Source organism: Panthera leo, chromosome A3, assembly GCF_018350215.1.
Source record: "Panthera leo isolate Ple1 chromosome A3, P.leo_Ple1_pat1.1, whole genome shotgun sequence".
Classification (NCBI taxonomy): domain Eukaryota; kingdom Metazoa; phylum Chordata; class Mammalia; order Carnivora; family Felidae; genus Panthera; species Panthera leo.
Genome location: NC_056681.1, coordinates 64,341,174 through 64,365,767, shown reverse-complemented (window position 1 = coordinate 64,365,767; position 24,594 = coordinate 64,341,174). Strand labels below are relative to the sequence as shown.

At 44.0% G+C, this 24,594-nt stretch overlaps 1 protein-coding gene across 3 annotated transcripts in view; it reads right to left on the bottom strand.

The window, feature by feature from the left end:
• Positions 1-1,126: 1,126 nt before the first annotated feature.
• The window catches only part of CAMKMT (calmodulin-lysine N-methyltransferase), a 404,726-nt gene continuing 381,258 nt past the window's right edge, over positions 1,127-24,594 (bottom strand). For all 3 annotated transcript variants that reach the window (XM_042932169.1, XM_042932168.1, XM_042932170.1), the window contains 3 exons: positions 18,728-18,791; positions 7,611-7,742; positions 1,127-1,706 (listed from right to left, as the gene is read on the bottom strand). In XM_042932169.1, coding sequence (XP_042788103.1) covers positions 1,629-1,706; positions 7,611-7,742; positions 18,728-18,791 — 274 coding nt within the window. In that variant the 3' untranslated portion in view covers positions 1,127-1,628. The remainder of the gene's footprint in view (positions 1,707-7,610; positions 7,743-18,727; positions 18,792-24,594) is intronic.

The window sequence follows — 24,594 nt, the reverse complement described above, 5'->3', positions numbered from 1 at the left end:
CTGAACTACTCGGCTAAATGGCTGGTTTGCATTGCCCTGGTCTTTATCTAGCACTGAGAATAGACTGCTGTTTTATCCATAGAGGAATAAATTGCTGTTATTGTGATGTTAGCCCATCGCTTGGCATTGCAATTCAAGTTTTTGTGAGAAAGAAATGTATGATCTAACTGCGACTTGACCTATGCCTTCCGAGATCCATCTAGGTGCTCTAATGGAGCAGAAAAAGTGGTGAATACAAGGACATGCAAACTGATGGTGAAAAATTTGTTTGATGATAGAAGTGAGCAGAGGAGACATGTGAGAGTGGCTGTTTTTATGACAGCTAAGTTTGTTTAACATGCAAAAGGATTTGCCCCCCAGTCTCCCACCTAGCACTTTAATTGTATCACACGAGATACATGCTTTGCCTCCACTGAAGATATGAGCATATATAGCTAACCTACTAATGACATTACTGCTAAAGTGGGCACAGATGATTCCTTACAGATAAACATCTGAATTTCCACAAAAGGCATTAAAGCTTCTCGCGGATGCACCAGGCAAGGATATGCTTGGGTTCCCCGCAGAAAAGTCATTCTTTCTTAATCCTAGGTAGCACCTATTAAATGTTTACTACACACTTGAATCCCAGCACACAACAAGATGTACTTACTTTAAATAAGATAATTGTGTGATTGAGTTTTTAAAAACTCCCCCCTGGTCGCAATCCAGTTTAGCAACCATTTATTCAAAATTTCTCTGGAAAGGACCTATTTTGAAAGAGGCCTGGAGAATAGCAGCAGTTAGATGTGAGCCCCGATAAAGGCTCACTTTTCATTCATAGTCAGAGCCTAAATGTGCTCTTCTTGTACCTAAACAGATAATAAGCACTCAGCACACTCCTCCTCCTTGACACAACACATTGAGACTAATCACACATAATTGGAGAGGAGGAGCAGAGGGCTGGCCACGCTATTGTGTCCAGAGGACAAACGGTCAGTTTATGAGGCTTTGGGCTGATGTAGTCATTTCTTATACATCTACAGGGAAAAAAACATCCTGTTGAAAAGGAAAAAGAGAACGAGAGAGAGAGAGAGAGACAGAAAAAAAAAAGATGGCAGATTTAATACAATTAATTCGAGGGAGGTGAGAAAGATATGCCTTTATTTCTTTCTTTTCTCAACCAGGAAAGAATCATGATGTTAGCTGTTTACAGATTAAAAACTACCACCACAAAATAAAACAAAGACCAAGATATTTTCTAAAAGGGCTGGCGGGAGTGGGAATCAGCCAAAAGAAATTCTGTCTCAAAAGGAAAAATATTTAGGATTCTCATACGTCCAATTCAAATCGCAGGCTGTTTATAGATATTTGAAGACAAAGGTTTGGCACCAGAAGAGCAGACGATAAAAGGAGGAGTCCAGCAAGGCTGGAAATAATGTGAGTGAGGACAGGTGGACTCCATAACCCCACATGTGGAATGTTTGCAAAGGTGGTGGTGGTGGGGGGAGGTGCTCACAAATCTCAGGGGGCCTCAGGGAGCCTCCTCAGGGAGGATTTAAAAAAAACTCCCATCCCAGACTTCTGGTTTTGTGAAAATATTCCCTGTGCGCTTGGTGTTTTCTTCGCCTTTTGAACATCTTAATCTTCTATCCATTTTTGGTTAAAATAAGCAGAAGCGGGTAATGAAGGTTTTCTTCATATACGTCCTGGTTTTCCTTTTTCAACTGAAAACAATAACAGAACAAAAAAGGTAAGGAGACTCAGATTAGGCATTTTGACCAGTAGTTTTGTTTTTTTTTTTAATATAATTTATCGTCAAGTTGGCTACCATACAGTGTATACAGTGTGCTCTTGGTTTCGGGGGTAGATTCCCATGATTCATCGCTTGCATACAACACCCAGTGCTCATCCCACCAAGTGCCTCCTCAATGCCCATCACCCATTTTCCCCTCTCCCCCGCCTCTCCCCCATCAACCCTCAGTTTGTTCTCTGTATTCAAGAGTCTCTTATGGGTTTGCCAGTAGTTTTTCATGCCGAATGCAACGAAGACTTCTTACCCGAATATATTGTTCTGGAAAATAAATCACAAAAAAGCAAGTCAAAGTAGTTTCAGTGGCATTGGCATGAGAGTACCATGCACCAGGCTGGGATGTTTCCTGGGAGGGTGGGAGGGGTGGGGGGGGGGCAGGCAGGTAAGGAGGAAAGGAGGAGAGCAGGGTGGTTTTTTTTTCATAAATAGACAGTATTTGTGACCTCTATGAACTGTGAGGCACTTCAGTGAAGGGAAAGCTAGAGGCTCAGTCATCTGCACCAGACCAGCCATTTGGCATCGAAGTTTCTGCTCTTGGTCTACCGTGTCCCACACCTGAGCCCCAGGAGCAAGGCGGCCAGGCATTTCAGATCTCTTGGAGACTGGCAGCACCTGGGCACAAGGGACAGGTTTCCAGGCCTAAGACATTTCAAAGGCTCTCCAGCTGCTCCTTAGCGGGGGTTAATATTAATGATAATTCAAAAACTCTTTTCTCTGAGGAGGAAAACAGAGTCCAACAATAGAGCAGCAAGCTTCGATACCATTCAGGTGAAGTTCTGAGGGCCTTTCCGTGGTAGTTTTAAAAATCCAATCAGGGTTCTCAAATCTAGAGTACTCTTTTCCTCATTCGGCCAGAAGACTTTGACGGTCATATTTATATTTCTCCTGGCAAAAAATAATTTGCTATTTATAAAGACAAAAATCAGTATTTTGACATCGGCGTTTCTGAGCCAATTGTTAATTCAGTTTTTAAGTGATAAGGATCAGAAATAAATATTTCTTTTAATAATACACGGAACCAATTCTTTTATTGTTTTGAATCAGATTACCTCCCCTCACCCCCCCCCCCCCCCCCCCCAAACTACATGAATGGCTCCAATATGACACTTTCCTGGATTAGTATAGGTCTGGGGCATATTAACTTGAATTTTTTCATGTTTCTTCTAAATCATATTCCCAAACTGTGACACACCCTCACCGGTAAGGACCAGGAGCAACGGGGCCGGCTTTACCTCCCTCACTGGGGAACAGAAAGCCAACCTCGCCTGTACTCTCTAATCCATTTTCACAAGAAAAGATGGTGTGCAGTCACTGAGGTAACTTCCTTCTGTTTTCTTAGACGGGACTTTGCTTTGTTTACAGATGATTAGTTGCCTACTTAGAAAGATCCCCTGGAATTTTGTTACCGCCAAAGTAGTGACAGTGTTAATCCCCAACACACGGTCCCTTAACATCACTCTTAAAAAAAAAAAAAAAAAAAAGGCCAAGAAAATGGCTTCACAAACTTCCCAATCCAAACCCACTACCTAGGGCCTGCCAGCTGTAAATACCTTTGTTGCCAGCTGCCCCAGTGATAGGAGCTCGCTGACATACATTACAGAGGGAAGAGGGGGTCAGGCTAGCTCGGTTCTTCCTCAGGGATTGGGGATGGAGGAAAGTTGATTACTCAGCGTGAGTCAGCTGACCTACTCACTCACAATGCACTAATATACAGAGACTCAAATGAGCTCTTTATATAGTCCCCAAGGTAATATGTGGGATAAATAATTCTTTTGTAAATATGGGTTAGAAATCACTTTTAACTTGGATTCTGTGCTGACCTCTGGAGGCCAAAGCAGAGGCTTCCTTGCTAGAAGGGGCCAGGGGCCAGCCCCGCACTGACTGTGAGCCCTTCCTGCCACGGGGAAGAACCAACGCCCCTCAAAGGCATCACCACACCCCAGCACCAGATCATTTCTGAACCAAGTCTGTCATGTCAGGGCACCTGAACACACACAAGGCTGTTGGGAAATACTTGCTGTCGACGAGGGAATGTGATGTGGTCTAAGAGTAATTCCATTTGCCCAGGCTGTACTTCTCTGCTCAATTGATAATTACAATTTTAAGAAATGAAAACCACCTTGAAAAAAAATGAACAAAAAGCAAATTGCGAATAAAACAATTTTTCAATTTCATCGGTTAAAACAGGGTCTTTGAGGACCCAACTAAATTACATAGCGGCTATTAGTAACATTATGCTTTACTTCATAATTGGATGTAACACGCTCAGCCTCGCCACTGTGCTGAGCGAGCAGCAGCACTAGGGACAGAGTTCAGACTGTTTACCCTTTACAGTATCCACAATTATCAACAGCACACCACACAGATTATAAGCACCAGCCACTTGTAAAGTGGCATTTTGAATAGATAAGCAGAAGTGCAATACGGCCATGCTTTTAACACAATGTACCGACTTCACAAATGAGCCCAAGGCTGTTTTCATGGCGAAGTCTACAAAATACAGAAAATAAACACACCGGTGGTTTTGCCAAAGTTAAAAAAACAAAAACAGAAACAAACCCCAAAACCTGTGGCATGTAGATTTCAAAGACTGCATGAATGAGAGTATTTTTATCAACTGATTTCAAGCCAGCAGTAAGCTCCAAGTGAGGTCTCCACCTTGAGAAACAATTTGCTTATCTTAACATCCTAAAGGTTTTGAGACACGGGCAAGGCACGGGATTCCTAGCCTGGAGGAGACCAAGACGTTGGGAAGGAGAGGGAAGTGTTCTATTTTTCTTCCCCGTCGCCTGGAAGAACAGAAAGGCAATATTTTTTAAAACACCACACCTTCGGCCGCCTGGTTCCTGAGCACGCTGGCTGCATGGTGTGGGCACAATTTAACAAAAGCACTGGCAGAAAAGTGCAGAATGGCACCGTTTTGATTACAGGCTTGCTTTTTAACGGAAATAAAATTTCACAGTTAACAATGAGAGGTGAAAAGTTTAAGAGGCAAAGCTGTTCCTCCTGATCACTGACTGTTAATCAGCTTCATGGGTGGTTGCCTAAATCTGTAGATTTTTTTTTTTTTACCTTCCACTACTGCCAAGATTGTAACTAATTTTTTCCCCTGTTGTAAGAGGAGGGGTGGAAAACTCAGCATAGAAACCAGCTGTGTATGAGTGACGTGAGGCACTAATGCAGAGGGCGAAATTAAAATTCATGAATCTCTTCACAACCATTTGTGTAACAAGATTAAGACGGGACAGCGGAAAAGAGCGGCATTATCAGGCGTCTTACAGTCCTCCAGCTGGTTACGCTCTATTCCAACACAGTAGGGCTAAGAGGATAACACGCAGCCCGAAGGAAAACGCTGCTCCTCCGTTTGCGAGCAGGCTCGGCCCAGGGACTGTGGGGCTTTGGCCAGAGACGGAGAGGAAGAAAGCTGATTGCCGCGCAAGATGGAAAACTTTTAAGCCCTGGCTATTAGCACGCGGCAAACAAAAGCGGCCAGGGTGGAGGTTCCCGGCGGCCGCGCGGTCCCCAGCGCGCCCCCGGAGCCCCGGGGCGGGCGGCGGGCAGGTGCCCGAGGGGGCGCCCCGGAGAAGAGCACCGGGGCTCGGCGCGGAGCAGGGGCGCTCCCCGCTCCCTCCGCCTTGGCCCGCGGCCCTGTCTGGGCGGCCTTCGGTTGCAAAGGAGACCTCCACGTGCGAGCCGGAGCCGGGTGTCGCCGCCCCGACACACCCGCCAGGCGGCACACGGTTATCCGCGCCGCCGCCCGAAGCAGGAGGGCAGGGCATTCTGTGCTTCTGGGGCAGAAGGGACCAGAGGCGCTCTTTTGCTAGAACACCAGACCAGCTGCAACTGCCCTCCCCCCCTCCCCCCCCCATCCTTAAAAAATACACATCTTGGGTTCACGTTGGTACCGCGTAGTCAGGGGCGCCCCAACCCTGCAGAATATTCGCCTGGCGGCTCCACTTTCTGAGAGCCACACGCAACTCTCAACTCCTCATAAGCTGAGGAGGAGGGAAACTGTTTCTTAGCCCAGGGTCAGCAAAGTGGAGAGTTTTAACTTTTGAGCACTCATGAAGAGATGAAAACTAAGGCCGCCTGGTTCTTTATGGAAATTTACTTCCGTGGGACCAATCAGTCCATGGTTATTTACGGAGTACTACCTACCTGTGGGTACATGACACAATATAAATACAAGAGGCATGTCTAGCGATTTATGGACCGTGCTATGCTTAGCAGGGTAGTGTACAGCATTGAAAATAGAGGCAGCTGCTGTCCGCTAGCCGCTGACAATCTAAAGTTCTAGACAAAGGAGACGTGGCCACGAAGGACTCACGTGGCCCAGCACACTTCCAATCTTGCAGGGAGGACACGGAGGGTATCAGGCACAACGCTGACCCTCTCCGCTGGTGGACAAACCCTTGCCTTTGCTCTCCTGATCTGTGACTGAGAAACTGAAAGCATTTGTTGTTCTAGGGGGAAGGTGAATGACAAGGCATTTAAGCAGCCACAGGCTGATCCCTGTAGCTCTAGCCCGATCCAGGAGAGAAGGCTGTTTTTGTCCCTTTGGGTAGAGGAGAGACCCTTCCCCTACCTGGTAAAGCCCTCAGAGGCTTTCCTTTTATTCTGGGGAGGGGTTGCAAAAGGGAAAAATCTCATTCTGGAGAAGCAGGTCAGATTTGAATAACACACCATTCTCTTTTTACTTTCTGACTGTAAGCAAAGGGCAATCCCACCAGGCAGAGGAGGTGATTTAACCCTTTCAGTTCACAAAGCATCGTTGTTTCCTCCCCCACCCCCACCCCCAGGGGGGGCTAAATGAAACCTTAGACACCCAAAAGAGTGAACCCATCTCCACAAAGTAAGGATTTTCTTTCTCGTGCCTGAAGATCAGATCCACTTTGCATATAATTTTTCAAAAGTCAACATACTTCGACATTATATCATAGTCCTGGGTAATAAAGAATGCTCTTCCCATTTTCTCAGGAGAAAATTAAGGTCAGGGCTTAACTTTTCTGCGTTCACAACTTGCAAAATCATGACAAGTTCAAAGTCTCTTGCCAAGGTCAGACTAGCTCAAAGAAGGGAGATTTCTGTAAGGCACAAAATTACAGAAGTAATACATGTTAGACTAGCAAGTGTGATATGTATTAGCAAAGGTGAGATTCCTAAAAAGTTTTCAGTGGAACGCTTGCCTCTCAGTGTCCTATACTGCTCTATACTTATAAATAATAAAAAGGCTGATAACATTGCTTTATGTAAGCAAGCTTAGAAATCACTCTCAGATAAGTGCTTTTGACCTAAATCTTGTAGCTCCTCGATCTGACATATAACCTCACAACTGTGAAATTCTGTATGAGATTTAACAGTCTCAAACTGCCAACTGACCCAGCCATAAAGCAAGCAGAGATAAAGATTTACAGTCCAACATGATACAATTAGACATTCACCTTCTATTTATTTCAGTGCAGCTGAGCATTTAACCTACTTAAAAGCCGAAGGTTTTTCATTAAAATATAAATGCTTGTTTATCATTCATTCTATGCCACCTCCCCTGCATCCTACAAATTAGTCTATTATGAATGAAAAGATTAGTTTGTTTCAGAGAAAGGAGTAAACAGAAATGGTTTCCGTAAAATCCTTCTAGACATGCAAAGATAAAAGATGGCTTTACCACACAAAAATAATCAGATACAAATAGCTGTTCAGAAGCAGCACACCTAAGGAGTGCTTTAATCAAATATTTAGGTTACCTGCCAAAAAGACCATGATCTCTTCAAAATGCAATGCGGATTAAAGTGTTATCTAACATAAGCAGAAAACTAACCTTGGAGTGGAAGTTTGAAATGTGTTCATCATAATTTTCATGTCTTTGGATAGAGAAATCAGCTTTTTCAGCTAGATTGCAAAACTGGTTTAAAGTATTCCCTCGGCGTGGGGCGAATACCATTGCTTTCCCCTAGAACATTAAAAAGGAAATTCACACATTTTAAACCTGGAAGGCAACCAAACACAACAAACATTGGGTAAAGCATTTAAAGTACTGCTCTCAGGTAGAAAACACAATTGTTCTTGGAGACATCCACACAGGATGGGCATTCACAGCGAGAATAATTTCGAGGACAGATATACATCGAGCAAGAAAAAATACATGTATTTCGCATTCAAATGTTGCTGTCTTTCCCTTTTCAACTAACGCATCTGATAAATAAAATGTGGCCCAGAGTCGGTATTCTGTACGACACACACCTCTCTTGGGTCCAGTGGTTCAAACCATCAACTAGATGTTAGAGTAACTGGTCCACGAAGTGCTACCCACCTTGTGACTCCTTAGCAGCTACCAGCTTGTCCACAACACTGCTCCAGTGTGTGTGTGGCAACGGACGCCTAGGGACGTTAGTTTATTACTGTGCCCTGAGAACTCAGTTCCAAGAAATTCTCCACAGAGACAGCTAAGTGCAATCTCTATTGAAGAATTTTGCTCTTTGCTACCACCAGCCTTCTCCGGGACCATGCTATCAGAGACAAGGCTACCAGATCTTGGTTTCCAACTTCATCGAATCCTTCATGATAGTCATCATTAGAGCAAAGCAGCTCCTTGCGGTACTCAAATGATTGCTTTTCAAAGAAAGTGGTATAATGAGGGTCGCCGGGCTTTTCCAAATAAACTGCACAACCTCATGAGCTTGTTGCCGTGGAAAGGATGGAGGGACTTGAGTAAAATCTACACTGGATTTCAGAAGGCCATTGGACATGAGACTCCACGATGTCCGTTTGCTGACCCTTGGCTGCAAGCGGACTTTTCCGCGCCCTCTGAGACATGCACAGAAGAGCTCAACTTCCAAATCCTTTCTTTTTGTTCAAAAGATGACCGTACGCTTCTGTTAACTTCAAGGTTATACTTCACCTCTGTCAAATGCTTCTTCAGGTTTTGAGGGAGTCATGAAAATATTTATGAAAGGTGGTTTCTCATTTATTACTGCCACCTATTTATGGAGCATCTGGGATAGGCGCTCCATTGGCCTCATTTGCTCTTCACACCACCCGGTAATGGAGGTGTTATCAGCTCCATTTTTACAGCATGCTCCCAATGGTTGAATAATTGGCCAAGATGACACAACCGGCAAAAGACTGGAAACTTACCGGACTCCAGGGCTGATGCCCGCTCCACGACACTACACTGCCTCCTTATTAGCAATAGCGATGGCAATAATAATAATAATAGCTACCAGTGTGTTTGGTGCTTCACCAACCTTCCCTTCCATCCCATCAACGGTACCCTCAATGACCTTGTGTGGTAGACATTACATTTCACACATGATTAAACATGCAGTGAAGGCCTTGGAGAAGACGAGGAGGAATTGCGTGGCAGAAAATGTTCTGGGCTTAAAAGAGTCTCCACCATGACACAACTGTCACCTCAGGAAAATTAGAAGAAGGAAAAAAAAAAAAAAAAAGCCGTAGAACTGTTGAACGAGAAGGGACCTTGGGGATGACGTAATCCAGTCTCCTCAGTCATCCCAGCCGACCCACCAAGGTTTCTCACTCACCAAATGGGAAGAACGAAGCCGCAACCCCCCCCCCCGCCCCAACTCCAGTAAGTTGTGAGGATCGAATGAGATGACGAATGTGAAAATAATCTGAAAATCAAGGTTATGTCAATGTAAGACTAGAGACATCTACACCACTTAACAATGCCAGAGGGATTCTATCAGTTCTTTGTCCCTCTCTTTCCCTCATCCACCTGCCAGAAAATACACTGATATAGTGTCCTGGACATCAGGTGTGTTTTCATACTGTGTTTACACAGACATGTGCACACTCAGGCACATAATTATATCAGCACCAATCACGCCACCACACTTCAGGTCCTGTCAGCTTTTCCAATATTAATTGCTATTTTCAGCGTTTTTCAAACTTAGCAGCAAAAATTCATTTTGATGTGAAACTGGATATAATACATGGTCTCGGCAGGGGAGCAAAAGTCTCCATTAAAAAAAAAAAAAAAAAAAAAAAAAGGAATACTAGTGGGTCATTTTAGTCATTTCTAAGAGCTGGTTGCCAGTCTGGCTCTGTGAATAATGGAAGTTGCTTTATTTTCAAGTCACCTGCAAAAATTGTCTCACAGTTAAAATTGAAGAGTTGATTTTTTTTTTCAAGATTTTATTTTTTTTTTTTTAAGTAATCTCTACACCCATCGTGGGGCTTGAACTTACAACCCTGATATCAAGAGTCGCATGCTCCATCAACCGCGCCAGCCCAGAGCCCCTGAAGAGTTGATTTTTAACAGTTATTATCTGAGCTACATATCATAATGTTTACAGGGCTACAGGGCTCTTGGCTGGGTTGGTGTTTACATTTATAAGCACACGCTCCCCACCCCCACCCCCACCCCCCCCTTGCTGGTCAGGGTGAGCTGTAGGGGGACCCAGCTAAGCATATGGCATTCCTCTCCGCCCAGACATCTCTCCCTCTCTGGGTCCCAGCTTATCTGTCCTTCCCTAACCACCCTCTAGAACAGCAGCTGCTTCCCCATCACGCTCCCCTCCCCTCCCCCCTTCACTTTTGTTCTTAGCGCTCATCACCGCTAACACATATTATATCCCTGTTTGTTACTGCCAGTCACCTTCGGCTAGAACGGACGCTCATGACAACGGGATCTTCTAATGTTTTATTCACTGCATTTTCTCAGTGCCTAGCACATAGTAGACTCTCAGTCAATACTTGTTGAGAGAATAAACGAATTCCAGATGTTGAGTAATGTGAGAAATGCAAGTCTTAGGGAATTCGAAGGCCACATTCTATTGCTTATTCTTGAAAAATGATCTTCCCCAGGAAGCTTTTACAGAGTCTGATGGGATTTCAGAGGGCAGCATTCTGTGCACAATACTGTGCCCACAACAAAGAGAAAGGGTGAGCAGTAGTTTTAATCTCTAATTACTCAGTTTTGAGTTTTAAAATGCTTTCTTTTTCACTTTATTGAATACAGACAGACACCTTTGAGGTGTGAATCAGTATTTAGGAGGGACAATAGCACATCATCCATTCATTCAATAAACAGCTGCTGAGTGCCAGCATCCACCCCATAAGGAATGATTTTAGAATTCCCCTGTCCCCAGTGGAGCAGGACACTGGTACAATCAGAGGAATATGGCTTACAATTTAGGCTGCAAAAATCAAAACAAGAAAAAGAGATATAGATTTCAAATTAGCCCATCACTTTAGAAAAATTACTTTCAATTTACCAAAGCCCAACTTTCTAGGCATTTGAAGTCCTAGAATCATCTTAAACTCAGAATGAACACTCAATTGAACGTAAAATTTTGACTGATGGGCAGAAATTTGAGAGAATTCATTTATCCCTGGAGAGGAGAGAGGAGTAGTTCCACTAAACAACAATGATATTGTTTACATCGTGAGCTCAGTTGTTGTTATTTTGCTATACTAATCTATACTCATATATTAAAGGGTGTGTGCTTCTGGAAAAAATAAGTATGCTTCAGATTTCTTTTAAAAGGAATACGCTATGCCGGTGAAATGCCTTTATTCCTGTTTCATTTCCAGGCAACCAACTATTAAATACCGATTACGTGTTTAAGCTTATGTTTATTTTTTTCTTTACCTGGCTTCTGAGATGCTGCCTTTGCCTGCTTCCTCCCCTCCATCTCTCTCAACCCCCTTCCCTGGCTTCTCCACCTGCCCCTTGGTCTCCAGGGATCTGCCTACTTTTTCTTCCTGTTGTGCTCGATTCTAGGCAATCGTATGGAAGTCCACGACTTCAGCTCTTACTGATACATCAACACTTCCAAATATTTATCTAGAGCATTCATCCAGGGCCCACCCATGTTTTCAGGTGCCTACTAGATCTCTCCATGAGGATGTTCTGAAAATACTTTTTTTTTTTTAAGTAGGTTCCATCTGGAGCCCAACTCGGGGCTTGAATTCACGACACTAAGATCAAGACCTGAGCTGAGATCAAGAGCTTAACTGACTGAGCTACCCAGGCGCCCCATGATAAAGGAATTGATTTTTGTTTTGTTTTGTTTTTTTTTTTAAGTAGGCTCCATGCTCAATACGGGCTTGAACTCACGACCCTGAGATCCAGTCACATGCTCTACAAACTGAGCCAGCCAGAGGCCTTTTGAAAGTACTTTTAACCTATTCTGTCCACAATGGAACTCGTACTCTTGGCCACAAACCCCTTCCCACCCCCATCCTCCCACCCAAACACACTGAGTACCTACTAGGCACCAAGCATTTCCGTACCCTTCACCTTCAAAATGAAGCTGGAAACCAGGGAATTGTGGCATTGCCTGTAAAACCCTCCAATGCCACACCTGCATCAGTGTCATTTGCTGTATATGATTTTCAGACTGTGTTTGAGTTGTGTCCAGGGTGACATGGGAGGGTGAAAATGAGACCAAGAGCAGAAGTGCTAATATTCTCACATCCAGTCTAACCACAGCTGCTTCACTTTTATCTGTCTTACAATTGGGGTGATGGCTAAAAACGTTTTGACCGAAGGCTTCTCCCATTTAAAAAGAGTTTGAAAACCATGACATGGGCCCCACCTTTCTGGGAAGGCAGGCAAAGTCTAGCATGACCTGACGCATGCCTCTATCTTCAGTCCCGGCTCTAGCCCCTCCCCCATACCCACTTTGAGCTCCAATCAGGCCAAACTCGTCGTAGTCTCCCGACTTGCCCTTTCATGGACCCCATGTGTCTTCAAACTTGCAAACATTCTCTTGGGTGAAATGCTTCTCTTACCCCCCAGTTCTTTGTCTGCCTGGTAAACCCTACTCCTCCTTCAGCACCCAGATTAGACACCCTGTCCCTGGGATGTCTTTGCTGACCATCCCTGGCCTCAATGCTGTGCCTCCTCCCTGTTAGCCACTTTTGCCCTCTGCTTCCTCACCCACACCTCTGCTATATCCTTAACACACCATCAGGTAATTGCTTGCTTGTTTGTCTCTAACACTAGACTGGGATCTCGTTCAGGGCAAGATTCCATTGTACCGTATTCTATCCCCAGGTCCTAGCACAGCATCTCAGCATCTGGCATCTGAGAGGTACTCTGTGAATGTCTGCTGAATAATTCCTCAGTAAATATCCACTCAATTCTCTCTTTTCCATCTTCAGATCTTCTTTAGCTCCTAACTATTCAATCTCATGTACAAGTTGGTCCACGATGGTGACCTGAGGAGACTTGCTGCTTTCCAGCTCTCTCATACTCCACTACAGCCTCTATGTGGGCCAGTCGATCTTTCTAGAACCCACATCTGACCACCCCACTGCTCAAACACTTTCAGTGGCTCTCTATGGCCCATATAATAAAGCCCAGTTTCTTCTCATAGTGTCCTCAGCCTTTCATAAAATGGCACCCCAAACTAACTCTTTAACCTCATCTTCTGCCCCTCCCAACGCTAACCCCAAAACCACACAGATTCTCACACTCCAGTCAGAGCAAACTTTCTGTTGACCCCAGAATGCAACATGCTGTTTCATGCCCTGTACCTGGGAGCATCGTTCCTTCCACCTGGGATGTGGGATGCTTCCTTTCAGTCCCCTTCCCTTGAAGCTTAGGATGCTTTACTATTAAAGACCAGAGTCAAAGGCCACTCCCTCTACAGAAACCTTCCTCAGGCAGTCAGTCACTCTTTCTAGTGTACCTCCTCCCCAGTACCCATCACACTGCACTGTAATTCCTGGTGGCTCAGGCACTCATCTGCTAAACTGAGATTCTCAGAGTGCTCATGATACATATTGACACCCCTACCCTACATTCCCAGCAGAGTGCCGGGTAGTTCGTAGTTGCTTAACAAATGTTTTTTGCATCAAGACAGAGTCTAAATCTTGACTATCACGTTCTAATGAAGGTGTAAATTACAAAGACTGTCAAAGCAAATAAACTCAGCATCGCATTATATATGACCAAAGGCTGGGCTCTTGTAGGCCATTTTTCACTGTCCACTGGGGTTCCACCTGTGAGTGTGGTACATCTCCACGACCAGATTATAAATTCTTTGGGGGCAGAGACTCAGTACTACATGTGCTGAACAAGCACCTGGGTAGACTTCAGGAAAGAACTTCTAGAGCCAGCCTCCTACTCTGAGGGTCTTAAAACAATCTGGAGATTCTCTATTCCTACAACTGGGAGAGGCAGGTATGGCTGAACCCGGTTTCTCACCAAGAACAAGGGAGGATTTGTTGGGTCTCTGACCCAGCTGGCAGACAGGAAAATAAGGGCCCTTCAGCACCAGCTCAGTTCATTGCCCTGAACCCACACTCACAAGGCATTTCCCTGAGATAAGCAAAAACAGAGGTTTGTACAGATGTATGCAGAGATGTTGGATTTAAAAAAAAAAAAAAAGGAGGAGGAGGAAATCTCTGCTCTTCAAAAACCATGTCCGTGATTTACATGCATAGCACTCTTGGCATACAAGCAGGGCTCCAGGAATTTGGTGGTTAGTTAGGGCCAGTTTTAAAGGTTAAATGAATCCCAAGATGGCATTTCTGAATTCCCGACAACTGGTTAGCGGCAACGAGCTGGAGAGCGGTCAACATGGCATCCCCATCCATCTCTTTGCGCTTCTGAGTAAATTCAGACCGTCTAGCTGGCTTGGTGTCCCTCCCTGCACTGAAAGCCATTTCAGAGAAATATTAGTAGATGCCATTTGTGGCTTGTCATTTCCAGGCTAAAGTTCAACTTGCAGGTTGCTGTGGCTATATTTTAAATTACATTCTGGTCCTCTGATATCAGACATTGCTGATGTTCTTTGAAGAACACAACAACAGGGGGTCACCTATCAATCAGCAGCAACAAGAAGCCACTCATGGAAGGGAAACAGATGGGGAGGGGACGCTTTGGAGCAACATTGCTTCTTAGAATAAGTACATTTTGCCAATTTCATTCCTTTTTAGTATCTATTCTTTTCTTTTCACCTTTTAAGTTTGCTAGAGAGTTCCCTGTACATTCTGGCAGGACGCCAGTGTTCTATAGCTTCTCTCAACCAGCAGGTTGAGGAAAGTTCCCATTTGGGCCGGCGAAAAACATTTCCTGCTAAAATTTGGGGCTTCGTGTAATGACTCTGCAACTACAGGTGCCCATCTGGCTGAGGATCTAAGCTCAGCCCTGGGATTTGACATCGGCACTGTGCCATGCCGGGAGTGCACCTTGGTGGCTCAGCTCTCTCTGGGGTCTGTTCTTCTCACTCATGACCACACTACAAAATCTGAAAAGCAGGGGCACCTGGGTGGCTCAGTTGGTTAAGCGTCCGACTTCAGCTCAGGTCACGATCTCGTGGTCCGTGAGTTCGAGCCCCGCGTCGGGCTCTGGGCTGATGGCTCAGAGCCTGGAGCCTGCTTCAGATTCTGTGTCTCCCTCTCTCTCTGCCCCTCCCCCGTTCATGCTCTGTCTCTCTCTGTCTCAAAAATAAATAAACATTAAGAAAAAAAAAAATTCAAAATCTGAAAAGCAGGGAAACTCCTCTTCTCCATCTACCTTTTTTTGCTTCTGGATCGTGTGACTCCAGACAGCTGATTTGCCTTAGCTAGAAATCAAGGAACATACCCGCAAATGGCAGAGTTCATTTCTTCCCGCAGCTCACCCCTTGAAACCTCACGTGACAATTCCTCCGTTATTGCCATCTAGCACTGATCTCTCTCCTCTCACTCTATCTGTAGCCAAAAGTGTCATCTTCATCCATGCGGACAGTCCTCCTGGGACCGAGGGACCCGCTGCAAGGCATGCAGGACCTGGGTGCAGGGGAGACGCTGTATGTCCAGGTATGTGCAGAAATCACCAAAGTTTGGGTCAAGAGAATGGTGTATTCCCCTCCCACCGGCATATCTGCAAGGAAATATTCTGTCCTCACCACAGTCAGAAAGTCTCTCTGGTTCTTCCTTAGGAGCTAAAATATATTCAGAGCCAGTGGTGTGTGTGTGCTAAAGCTTTCTGATGCGTTGGCTTGTTCCCTCCCCATTTTACACATGGGGGAAACTGAGGCTTCATGAGATGAACCCAGTAAGTGGCCCATCTGAACCTTAAACTTTCAGACTCAAGAGAACAAGCATACCTTCCCTCCAGAAGAAGGACTTGGTGAGAGAGATTGAGTTCCAGAGCCTGCTAGTGTGAACTTGGGCCTAGATTCACGTCCCACACCACCCTCCATCGGCCAAGTCAAGTGTCCCTTTGGACAAGTGTCTCATGGGTATTAATCCTGACAAGCTAATAGAGCAATAATAAACAGCCAGTTTTCATCCTGGAGCACATCCCATGCACCAGGCACTGGGCTGGGCATTTACATATGCAAATACTTTACATCAGGAGGAGGTAAGATTTACTCCTCCCTCACCCGGAGGTGATGAAACTCTGGGCTCTGAGAGCCTTGATAGTAAGAGCAGACTTGGGTTTTGTATGCAGATATTTGTGACTTCACCCTCTAGCTTTACCTGCTTTCCCAGCAGAAACTGGGGCCCTCCTGGGCATTTGGAAGCATTTGGCTGAAATAGTTTTCACAGAGCACCCTGAGAACTTGGCTTTTATCTCCCACTGAATTTGCTGAGCCTTGAACCCAGAAGTTGGGATCCACTAATGGAGCCCCCCAAGTTATTTCTTTGTGGGCCTCTTGTGACACCTTTTTAACACCAGGGCCACAAAACCATGGAGAAGTTGTCTGGGCTCAAGAGAACGTTAAAAGCAGCTCTAATTGTAATGGAATAAACCTCTCATGTTCTCTTAGTCTTAGATAGTGATTTCCGCAGGAGGAGAGCCTATGGCAGCAGAACAGCCAGTCCTGAGACCTAAGAGGGGAAGGGGTCAGTTTTTGCTCTGGTTACCCCCCCGCTCCGGGTAACCAGCCCACTGGTGCTCCTGGTGGCCACTGCCAAGTCTATGTGATCCTTCTACCACCCACCTGGTGGAGGCCCAGGAAGTGCAAGTGCCTTGCTTCCAATGGGGAGGAGATTCCTGGGTGGTAATTTGGGCATATCCGTGTGCCACGCACAACTTGGATTTCCCCTCTCATGGTGGGTCTCTGACACCTTGGGCGAGAACACCCAGCAGCCTTGGGCATCAACCATCCCATGAGGGGCCTAAGCAAGGCTCCCTACTCCCATCTCGAATGCTGCGGTTCAGGGCAGGCCTCTCTGATTTGGCCTTCCTGCTCCTCACGTAGAATGGGCAAGTACCACCTACTCCAGGATCCTGCCTCGTCCTTCTCGAGCTAACGGTGAGTATCGGCTGTCACTAGGAGGGCTGCTCCGTGGAGCCACACTTCAGGCAAGGTTCAGGGTTTACTGGAGGGTGTAGAAGAAGCTGCTAGAGATTCCAGCCCAATCCGCGTTTAGGACTATCCACAGCCTGGACGGTTTTCCATTGGAAATCATTTGAAAGATTTACAATAGATCCTAGGTAAATCATGCAAATCTCTGACAAATGGAGCATTTGCCACAAATAGGCTTTGAAGGGTGTTGGTGAAGTCCTGTCTGTGCAGTGTGAGATCCAGGAGTCCTTGAAAGCATTGTATTTATGTATGATACATTTTCACAGAGGCCTTTACATCCAAGAATCTCCATGCCCTCTCTGAAAATCCTGACCTTGCAAGTGCTCACAAGAATCACCCAAGGCTAATGGTGGGGGTGGGGGGGATGAGGAGGCTCCCAATTCCTTCTTCTACCCTCAACTTGGGCTGCTCACTCAACCATGGCAGCAGCCATCAATAGCTTGGAGCATGCCCCTTCCTTGCCTCAAGACCTACTACCCACCTCACAGGGGGAATTGAGAAGGCCAATTTAATTTAATTGATTACCACTTACCAAGCTGTGGTTACTCCTCTGAGAGGCCTATTTAAAGTTTCTGAGCTACACAGAGATAACAAAATAAAAAGCAACAGCATAAGGCAAAGGACGATTATCAAATTGCTCTGGGAACCTTCAATGTGAATAAGATATAAAAGAAAGATTGAAAGGTATTAGTCCATAAGTCTCATCGAGGTCAGAGAACTAGAGCAAACCTTCTTAAAAAGACTTTTGAAACAAAACTTTAGAAAATACTTTTACACACACACACGCGCGCACACACACACACACACACACACGCTGCAGTCCTTTCTCAGACAAATATGAGTACCTGTCTTAGAACTGCATTAACATTGTTAACCTATTTTAAATTCCTAGGGCACAGCAAGAGTCTTACATACTTATAAGATTTTTTTTTTTTAATGCATGAGCTTTAAACTTGTTTTCTTACTTTAAATAGATGTATATTAACTCTCCGGTTAGGCTGTAGGACCTCCTAGCTTAGTGGAACAGCCCAACAAAATAAGAATGGCTACAAACTCTGTAATTTACTCACAGGCATAAATGGATATATAAATGTAAAAATGTGCACAATATTTTATGCCATGCTTGGCTTCATTGTGACCTAATGTTTATAATATGTAAATAATGGCTTCCTTTTAAAGCAAAGAACTTTTAATATACAGATTCATCTGAAGTCCTATTTTTTTGATATAAACAGAAATAAAAAGAAAAAATATTCTTCTGCAATAAATAAATACCCAATGACAAAGGTTACCATTGAAGGCATTTAAAATGACAGAAGTCAACACAAAACTTTCAATATCATACTTCTACTTTAATATGAAGATATTGTTATCAAAGGAAAAGACTCAAGAAATTCTTTGATAAAAATAATCTCACACTATCTTTGAAGCGGTTTCATTTATTTTACTACCCACTGTGTTCCTTATCAGAAGGCCAAGGGTAAGAAGTTTCCTGATTAGGAAAGAATCTGATAGATCAGAAGACCCAATTGAAGTTGGACATAATAAGTATTAAAGTATTACATGACATTAATCCTGCCATTCCATTACTCTCTCCATCTTTGTGCACAGACTAATTATTCTGAAGCCAGTGTTCAGGAGAAAATAGAAACATACTTACTCTGGGCTGGAGTAATCTCTTTATTGCATCAACAAGGCTGGCTCTGTACTGGTCCAGAAACAGGCTGACATTGAGAAGAGAGCAGAATCCAGATTAAACTGGGTTCCAAGTCTAATGATACTAATGGAGATAAGTACAAGACTAATTACACATGTTTACTCAACACTAAAAAAGGAGAAATTGTTTCCTTCCATTCAAGTGTCTCACTGGAACAAAAAAAGATATTGTGGTTGGTGTTATCCACCCGAAGCCAAGTCATCAACATGCAACTGGCCAGGATTCACACATGACTGGGTCATGTGTGAGTGACAAAGGGACAATTTCTAAGCTGCCATTTGGGGGGATCATCTGGTTGAGATGTAACACTTCCTGTCATGAGAGCCTAGTTTATATAGACCTGGGCCATCAGCCAACGGAGGGCACTATGAGGCCACCCTCCAGAAACAAACACCAGCCCTCTGATGCCCAAACCACAGAACAGATCTCAGGTGGTGATGGGTTTTAGTGACTAACAGCAGCACTGAGGTCAGACTCAACCACTGACCTAGGAGTAAACAGTTCCAGAAACAAAGACCAGGTTTAGGCAAGGTATCACACAGGGTTTTTCTCCTTTGACCTCCATGTTGATTTTTTTCGAGTTCACTGTGATTTTTCATTTTTCTTCTCTTTTGAGAATTTCTTTTTTTTTTTAATGGTTATTTATTTTTGAGAGAGAGAGAGAGAGAGAGAGAGAGAGAGAGAGAGAGCATGAGCAGGGGAGGGGCAGAGAGAGAGGGAGACATAGAATCTGAAGCAGGCTCCAGGCTTTTCACTGTCAGCACAGAGCCTGATGTGGGGCTGAAACTCATGAACCATGAGATCATGACCTGAACTTAACTGACTGAGCCGCCCAGACGCCCCCTCTTTTGAGAATTTCCATTTGTTGCTCTGTCACCCCTTTGGTTGGGTCAGGCTAAGCCTTCTTTACCAGGCCTGCTCTTGGAAACCTGGGGCAGATTTGTCTTATCTGGGACTTGTGGACTAAAGCACTGAGCAGCCTTGTGAATCAGCCACCTCATAAGGGGCCTAAGTGGAGCCTCGTCCTCCCGTTTCTAATGCTGCAGTTTGGTGAGGGTCCCTCTGATTTGGCCTCCCTGGTCCTCACATAGCATAAGTAAACACCACAGATTCGAGGGCCCTGCCTCATCATCCTCCTCTGAACTCAGCGTGACTACCACCTCTCAGTAGGAGGGCTGCTGTGCCGAGTCAAACTGCAGGCAAGTGGGGAGCCCAGTGCAGGGTTTAATAGACTTCTGGCTCTGAACTTTCTACTATGTGTGGCTACGTTGCTTCACACGAGGCCTCGGTTTCCTGGTCCATAAACGCCCACCTACGTGGCTGTGGTGGGCATCAAATGAATAATAAATATTAGGTGACAAATATTTGTTGATCATCTACTACATACTAGGAGCTGTTTTAGGCATTGGAGACATGCTGTGAATAAAACAAAGTTCCCATCCTCAAGGAGCTCCTGGTCTCTCTTCATTTACACACTACAAGTTCTAGCACAACCAACATACGCACCCAGAAGGTACTCTCTGTAAGTATCTGCTTACTGCCTGACTGGTAGAGAAACACAGTTCTTGAAATCGAGCAACTTACGTACGGTGTTGGTTTCAATGACCCTCAAACAGGCTGTCCGCACTTCTTTATGGGTATTGTTAAGGAATTGTCAAGGAAGAACCAACACTTGGGTAGAAAGTTCCACCAATTAGGTTGGTTCTCTTCCAAGTCTCTCATTTGAGAAAGGAGTGGGGGAGAGCAGTGTATGAAAAATTGCCAGGAAGTCAGTGCTTGGGTTTCACCATGACGTGTACAGTAGAAGGTTCTTCTATAAAAGGATGCTTTGAGCATCGGAGAAAGAATCCTTTAAAGATGAGCTAAAATCATATCTAGAGTGGGAACCTTATCCCGCTCCATCCATCAATCAGGACAACCTGAGGGTGAGCCAGGGGAAAATGTTCCTATCATTCCATTAAAAAAAACAAACCAAAAAAACCACAAAAAAACCCCACTAAATCTTAGAGCTTAGAGTGTGTCTAATTCAAATGCTACAAAAACTTGCCCATAAGTCATATTAGTCAGTGATTAATAATCATTAAGGGTTGATAAGAAAGGAATCAAGTTTGGGGCACCTGGGTGGCTCAGTTGGTTGAGCATCCGACTTCGGCTCAGGTAGTGATCTTGCAGTTTGTGGGTTCGAGCCTGCGTCAGGCTCTATACTGACAGCTCGGAGCCTGGAGCCTGCTTCGGATTCTGTGTCTCCCTCTCTCTCTGCCCCTTCCCCGCTCATGCTGTGTCTTTCTCTGTCTCTCAAAAATGAATAAACGTTAAAAAAAATTAAAAAAAAAAAAAGAAAGGAATCAAATTCTATCTTGGTCTTTTTTAAAGTTTTCTCTTCAGGACTGTATACCCTATTCTTTAGTGAGGTAATAATATCTTAATTTTGTTTTAATTTTATTTATTTATTTATTTATTTATTTATTTATTTATTTTTAGAGAGAGAGAGAGAGAGAGAGAGAGAGAGAGAGAGAGAGAGATATCAGGGGAAGGGCAGAGACAAAGGGAGACACAGAATCCGAAGCAGGCTCCAGACTCTGAGCTGTCAACACAGAGCCTGAAGTGGGGCTTGAACTCACGAACTGGGAGGTCATGACCTGAGCCAAAGTCAGATGTTCAACAGATGGAGCCACACAAGCGCCCCAATAATATCTTAAATTTTAATAATTAAGCACCCTGGTTTTATTTTTTAAAATGACTATCATTGTGGGACAATATCTCTGTCAGTTACTCAGGCCCGTAGGAGAGCTGGCTGGTTATGATATGCAACATTAAGCAAAAGACTGCTCTTCAGTTTGTACCTGTGCATCCTATGAGCTGGTAAGACTGTCAGAAATAATCAGCACCTTAAAAACTGAGCTTAAAACATAACCTTATAAAGCCCTGTTTCCACTCAACGTTGGTGATATGACAAAGATATTAATATTGCAGCCTACTGGAAAATGCACCTTAACACCCAAGCACCCATTCCACACAGGTATTTGAATGGCAGTGTTGTCTACTCCATCCTTCCAAGTCAAATTTCCCAAAAGTAATTCTTACAGTTCTCTAATAAGTCTTGATTCCAAGCAGCTCACCTTTCTACTTAGCTCTGAGGCAGAATGTATAATGCTTTGTAGGATACGTCATATGAGCAATTTCAATGTGCTTTAGTGGGAGTGATGTATAATCTCCTGAAAATTCACCCCTTAAATAAGTCCTAATGGGCTCTGAGAACAACAGCAGCTTAAGTGGATCTATTTAAAAAAGGCTGAGTGGGTCACTGATTGGAATGGAGATACCATTTCAACTCTCCCTTCTGTTACTGATCAAAATACATGGACAGTTGCACTAGTTTGGCTATTAAAATACACACACACACACACACACACACACAGCCCTCTATATAATGCACTTGTGGAATCAACACTTGCTTTGTTCCATTGATCTGGTCTGATTTCAGGACAAAGGAAAGGTGCTAGGCCATTTTCACCGCCTCCCTTAGAATCAGAGTTTTAGGCAGAGCACAGAGCACCCAACCCTCCACTCATAGACAAATTAATTAATGAGTGCAGTGGACAAGGAGACATTTCTCGGTCAGTATCCACAGAAAGGAAGGTCTCTATGCAATCTTTAAGATGACATGTGCTAAGTTAAAGATTTAACTTTCAGAAGAATGGCCTCTATCAATATTTATCAACTGATTGCTGTGCAGCCAGGGTTGATGGGGGTCTGATTGCCTGTGGGGCTACCCCTTAGGGTGCCAGATCTTTGACAATTTGTTTATCTTCTTTGGGACTGAGTTTTAGGTATGGCTGAGTTTAGGTAAAAGGGCTGGCCGCATTTGGGTTAAAGAGTTTTTCAGGTGGGAAGGCTGCGATTTAGAACTATCCACGAGCACAGCATCTGGAAGAAAACAAAGATATTCTAGAGCCTGTTTTGAGAAAAAAAAAATTTTTTTTGTTGCCACAAACACACCTTAAAAATCAAACTTTTTTCATCATTTAGAATAATAGAAAATAGGAACAACCCACCATACATAGTGTAAAAATGCTAAGAGAGCCAGTGGGGTGGTGTAACCTTCCTCCATTTCTCCACAAAGTCTCAGACGGCGCTTGCAGGCACAGTGCTGACTGTCCTGCGGACCTAGCGCGATGCATCAGGCTATGGGTGGCATTTTAGACTTCCTTTCCAAGCCTTTAGAGAATCCAAACATACAGAATCATTTTTATTTATTGCAGAGCTACAATAAACTGGACAGCCATCGAACACTGAATGAAAGCGTTCATTGGATGAAAAAAAAAAATCTTACTTCCAGACTCTGAGATTATTGTGATTGAACAGGAGTCTGGAAAGGCAGGCTGAAAATTAACAATCATGTGCTAATCTAAACTCAGCAAGGACCAGGCTGGACTGCATTCGGGTAGAAAGGAACTCTTACATTAAATTCGATGTTAAACAAGTCAACCGAGGAACTTAATAGGCAGGTTTTTCTTCTACACCTGTGGTTAAATATTCTAATATTGTGATGTTTGTCAACAGCATCCTTTCGCAGGTGTACCTCAATTTTTTTCCTCTTGTTTATTTCAAAGTTGACATTTTACAAGTTATTTAGAAACTGTTGAACCATGAAACTATATTTCATTGTCAAAAATGCTGAATGGTGAAATACTGGCTCGCTTTCGCAGCTTGCCTCTTTATTTTAGAATCTGGGGAGCTCCTAAATTTAGACGTGAGCGAAGGAGACCGTCTCTTCTGGGAAAGAAGTCATTTCCCCCACAGCCCACAGGTTTATGAATGTTTGAATGTAAATATATGAATATATGAATGATTTAAAAACATAAACATATCACCCGCTCGCTCTTGTAATCATGTGCATTTTCCCTGAACCGCAACGTGGGTTTGGAATAGGTTTGTGAATGGGGTTTGTTTTCATGTAAATGGGATCAAGCAGTCCCACTGGTTAGCTATTCAGAGAATCAGACAATGCCACCCTTGCTGGAAATGCTTCAGTAAGGATTTAATCCATGAACCTAATATTTGAACTCCAACTCTTGCTTCATATTCCTATGGCCTTAATCCAGATCTCACGGATAATAACTAAAGGACCGTGTGCGGCAGTGTGATCTGTTTATGCGTGGCACCTATTTCTGCCACTGAGTATTTCAAGTTTCATCTTGGAGGTGGTGTCTAAAGAGAGTTGTTTTTTCTTTTCCCCTCCTCTGTAACATTGTGGAAAAAAAAAATGCAGCATGGTCTGCCTGCCCGTCCCCAGAAGCATCACCCACGCCAATCACTGACAGAGCAACACCAAACCGTCAGGACATAAAGAGCTCACGGAGCCTTTGCTTCACTGCTATGTGTACAACATGCATATTAAAAATATCACTGTGCTTTCTAAGTTTCTAAGCAGCTTACCCATCCCTGTGAATATGAAGAGAGACTATTACCAAAGCATTTCTTTTGGAAATAATATCGGCATTGCAGTGAGACTAGCTTAATGTTTCACATTTACAAATGGGAAATTATAAACAGGCTGACATTTTGGCACTTACGACACCAGGGGGAAAAAAAAACTTAACAACTCACGCATAGAAAAGCCATTTATAAAATAAAACTTGGTATATTTAGTTCATTTGAATCCGTAAATACTCACATAGCTCCTAGATGTGTGTGTGTCTGTGTGTGTGTGTATACATCTAACATTGTGCTATGTTATGTATTTGCAATGAAAGCCTTAACTGAATATGCATTATGTATACCGGTTGTACGTGACCCTGTTGTTCACT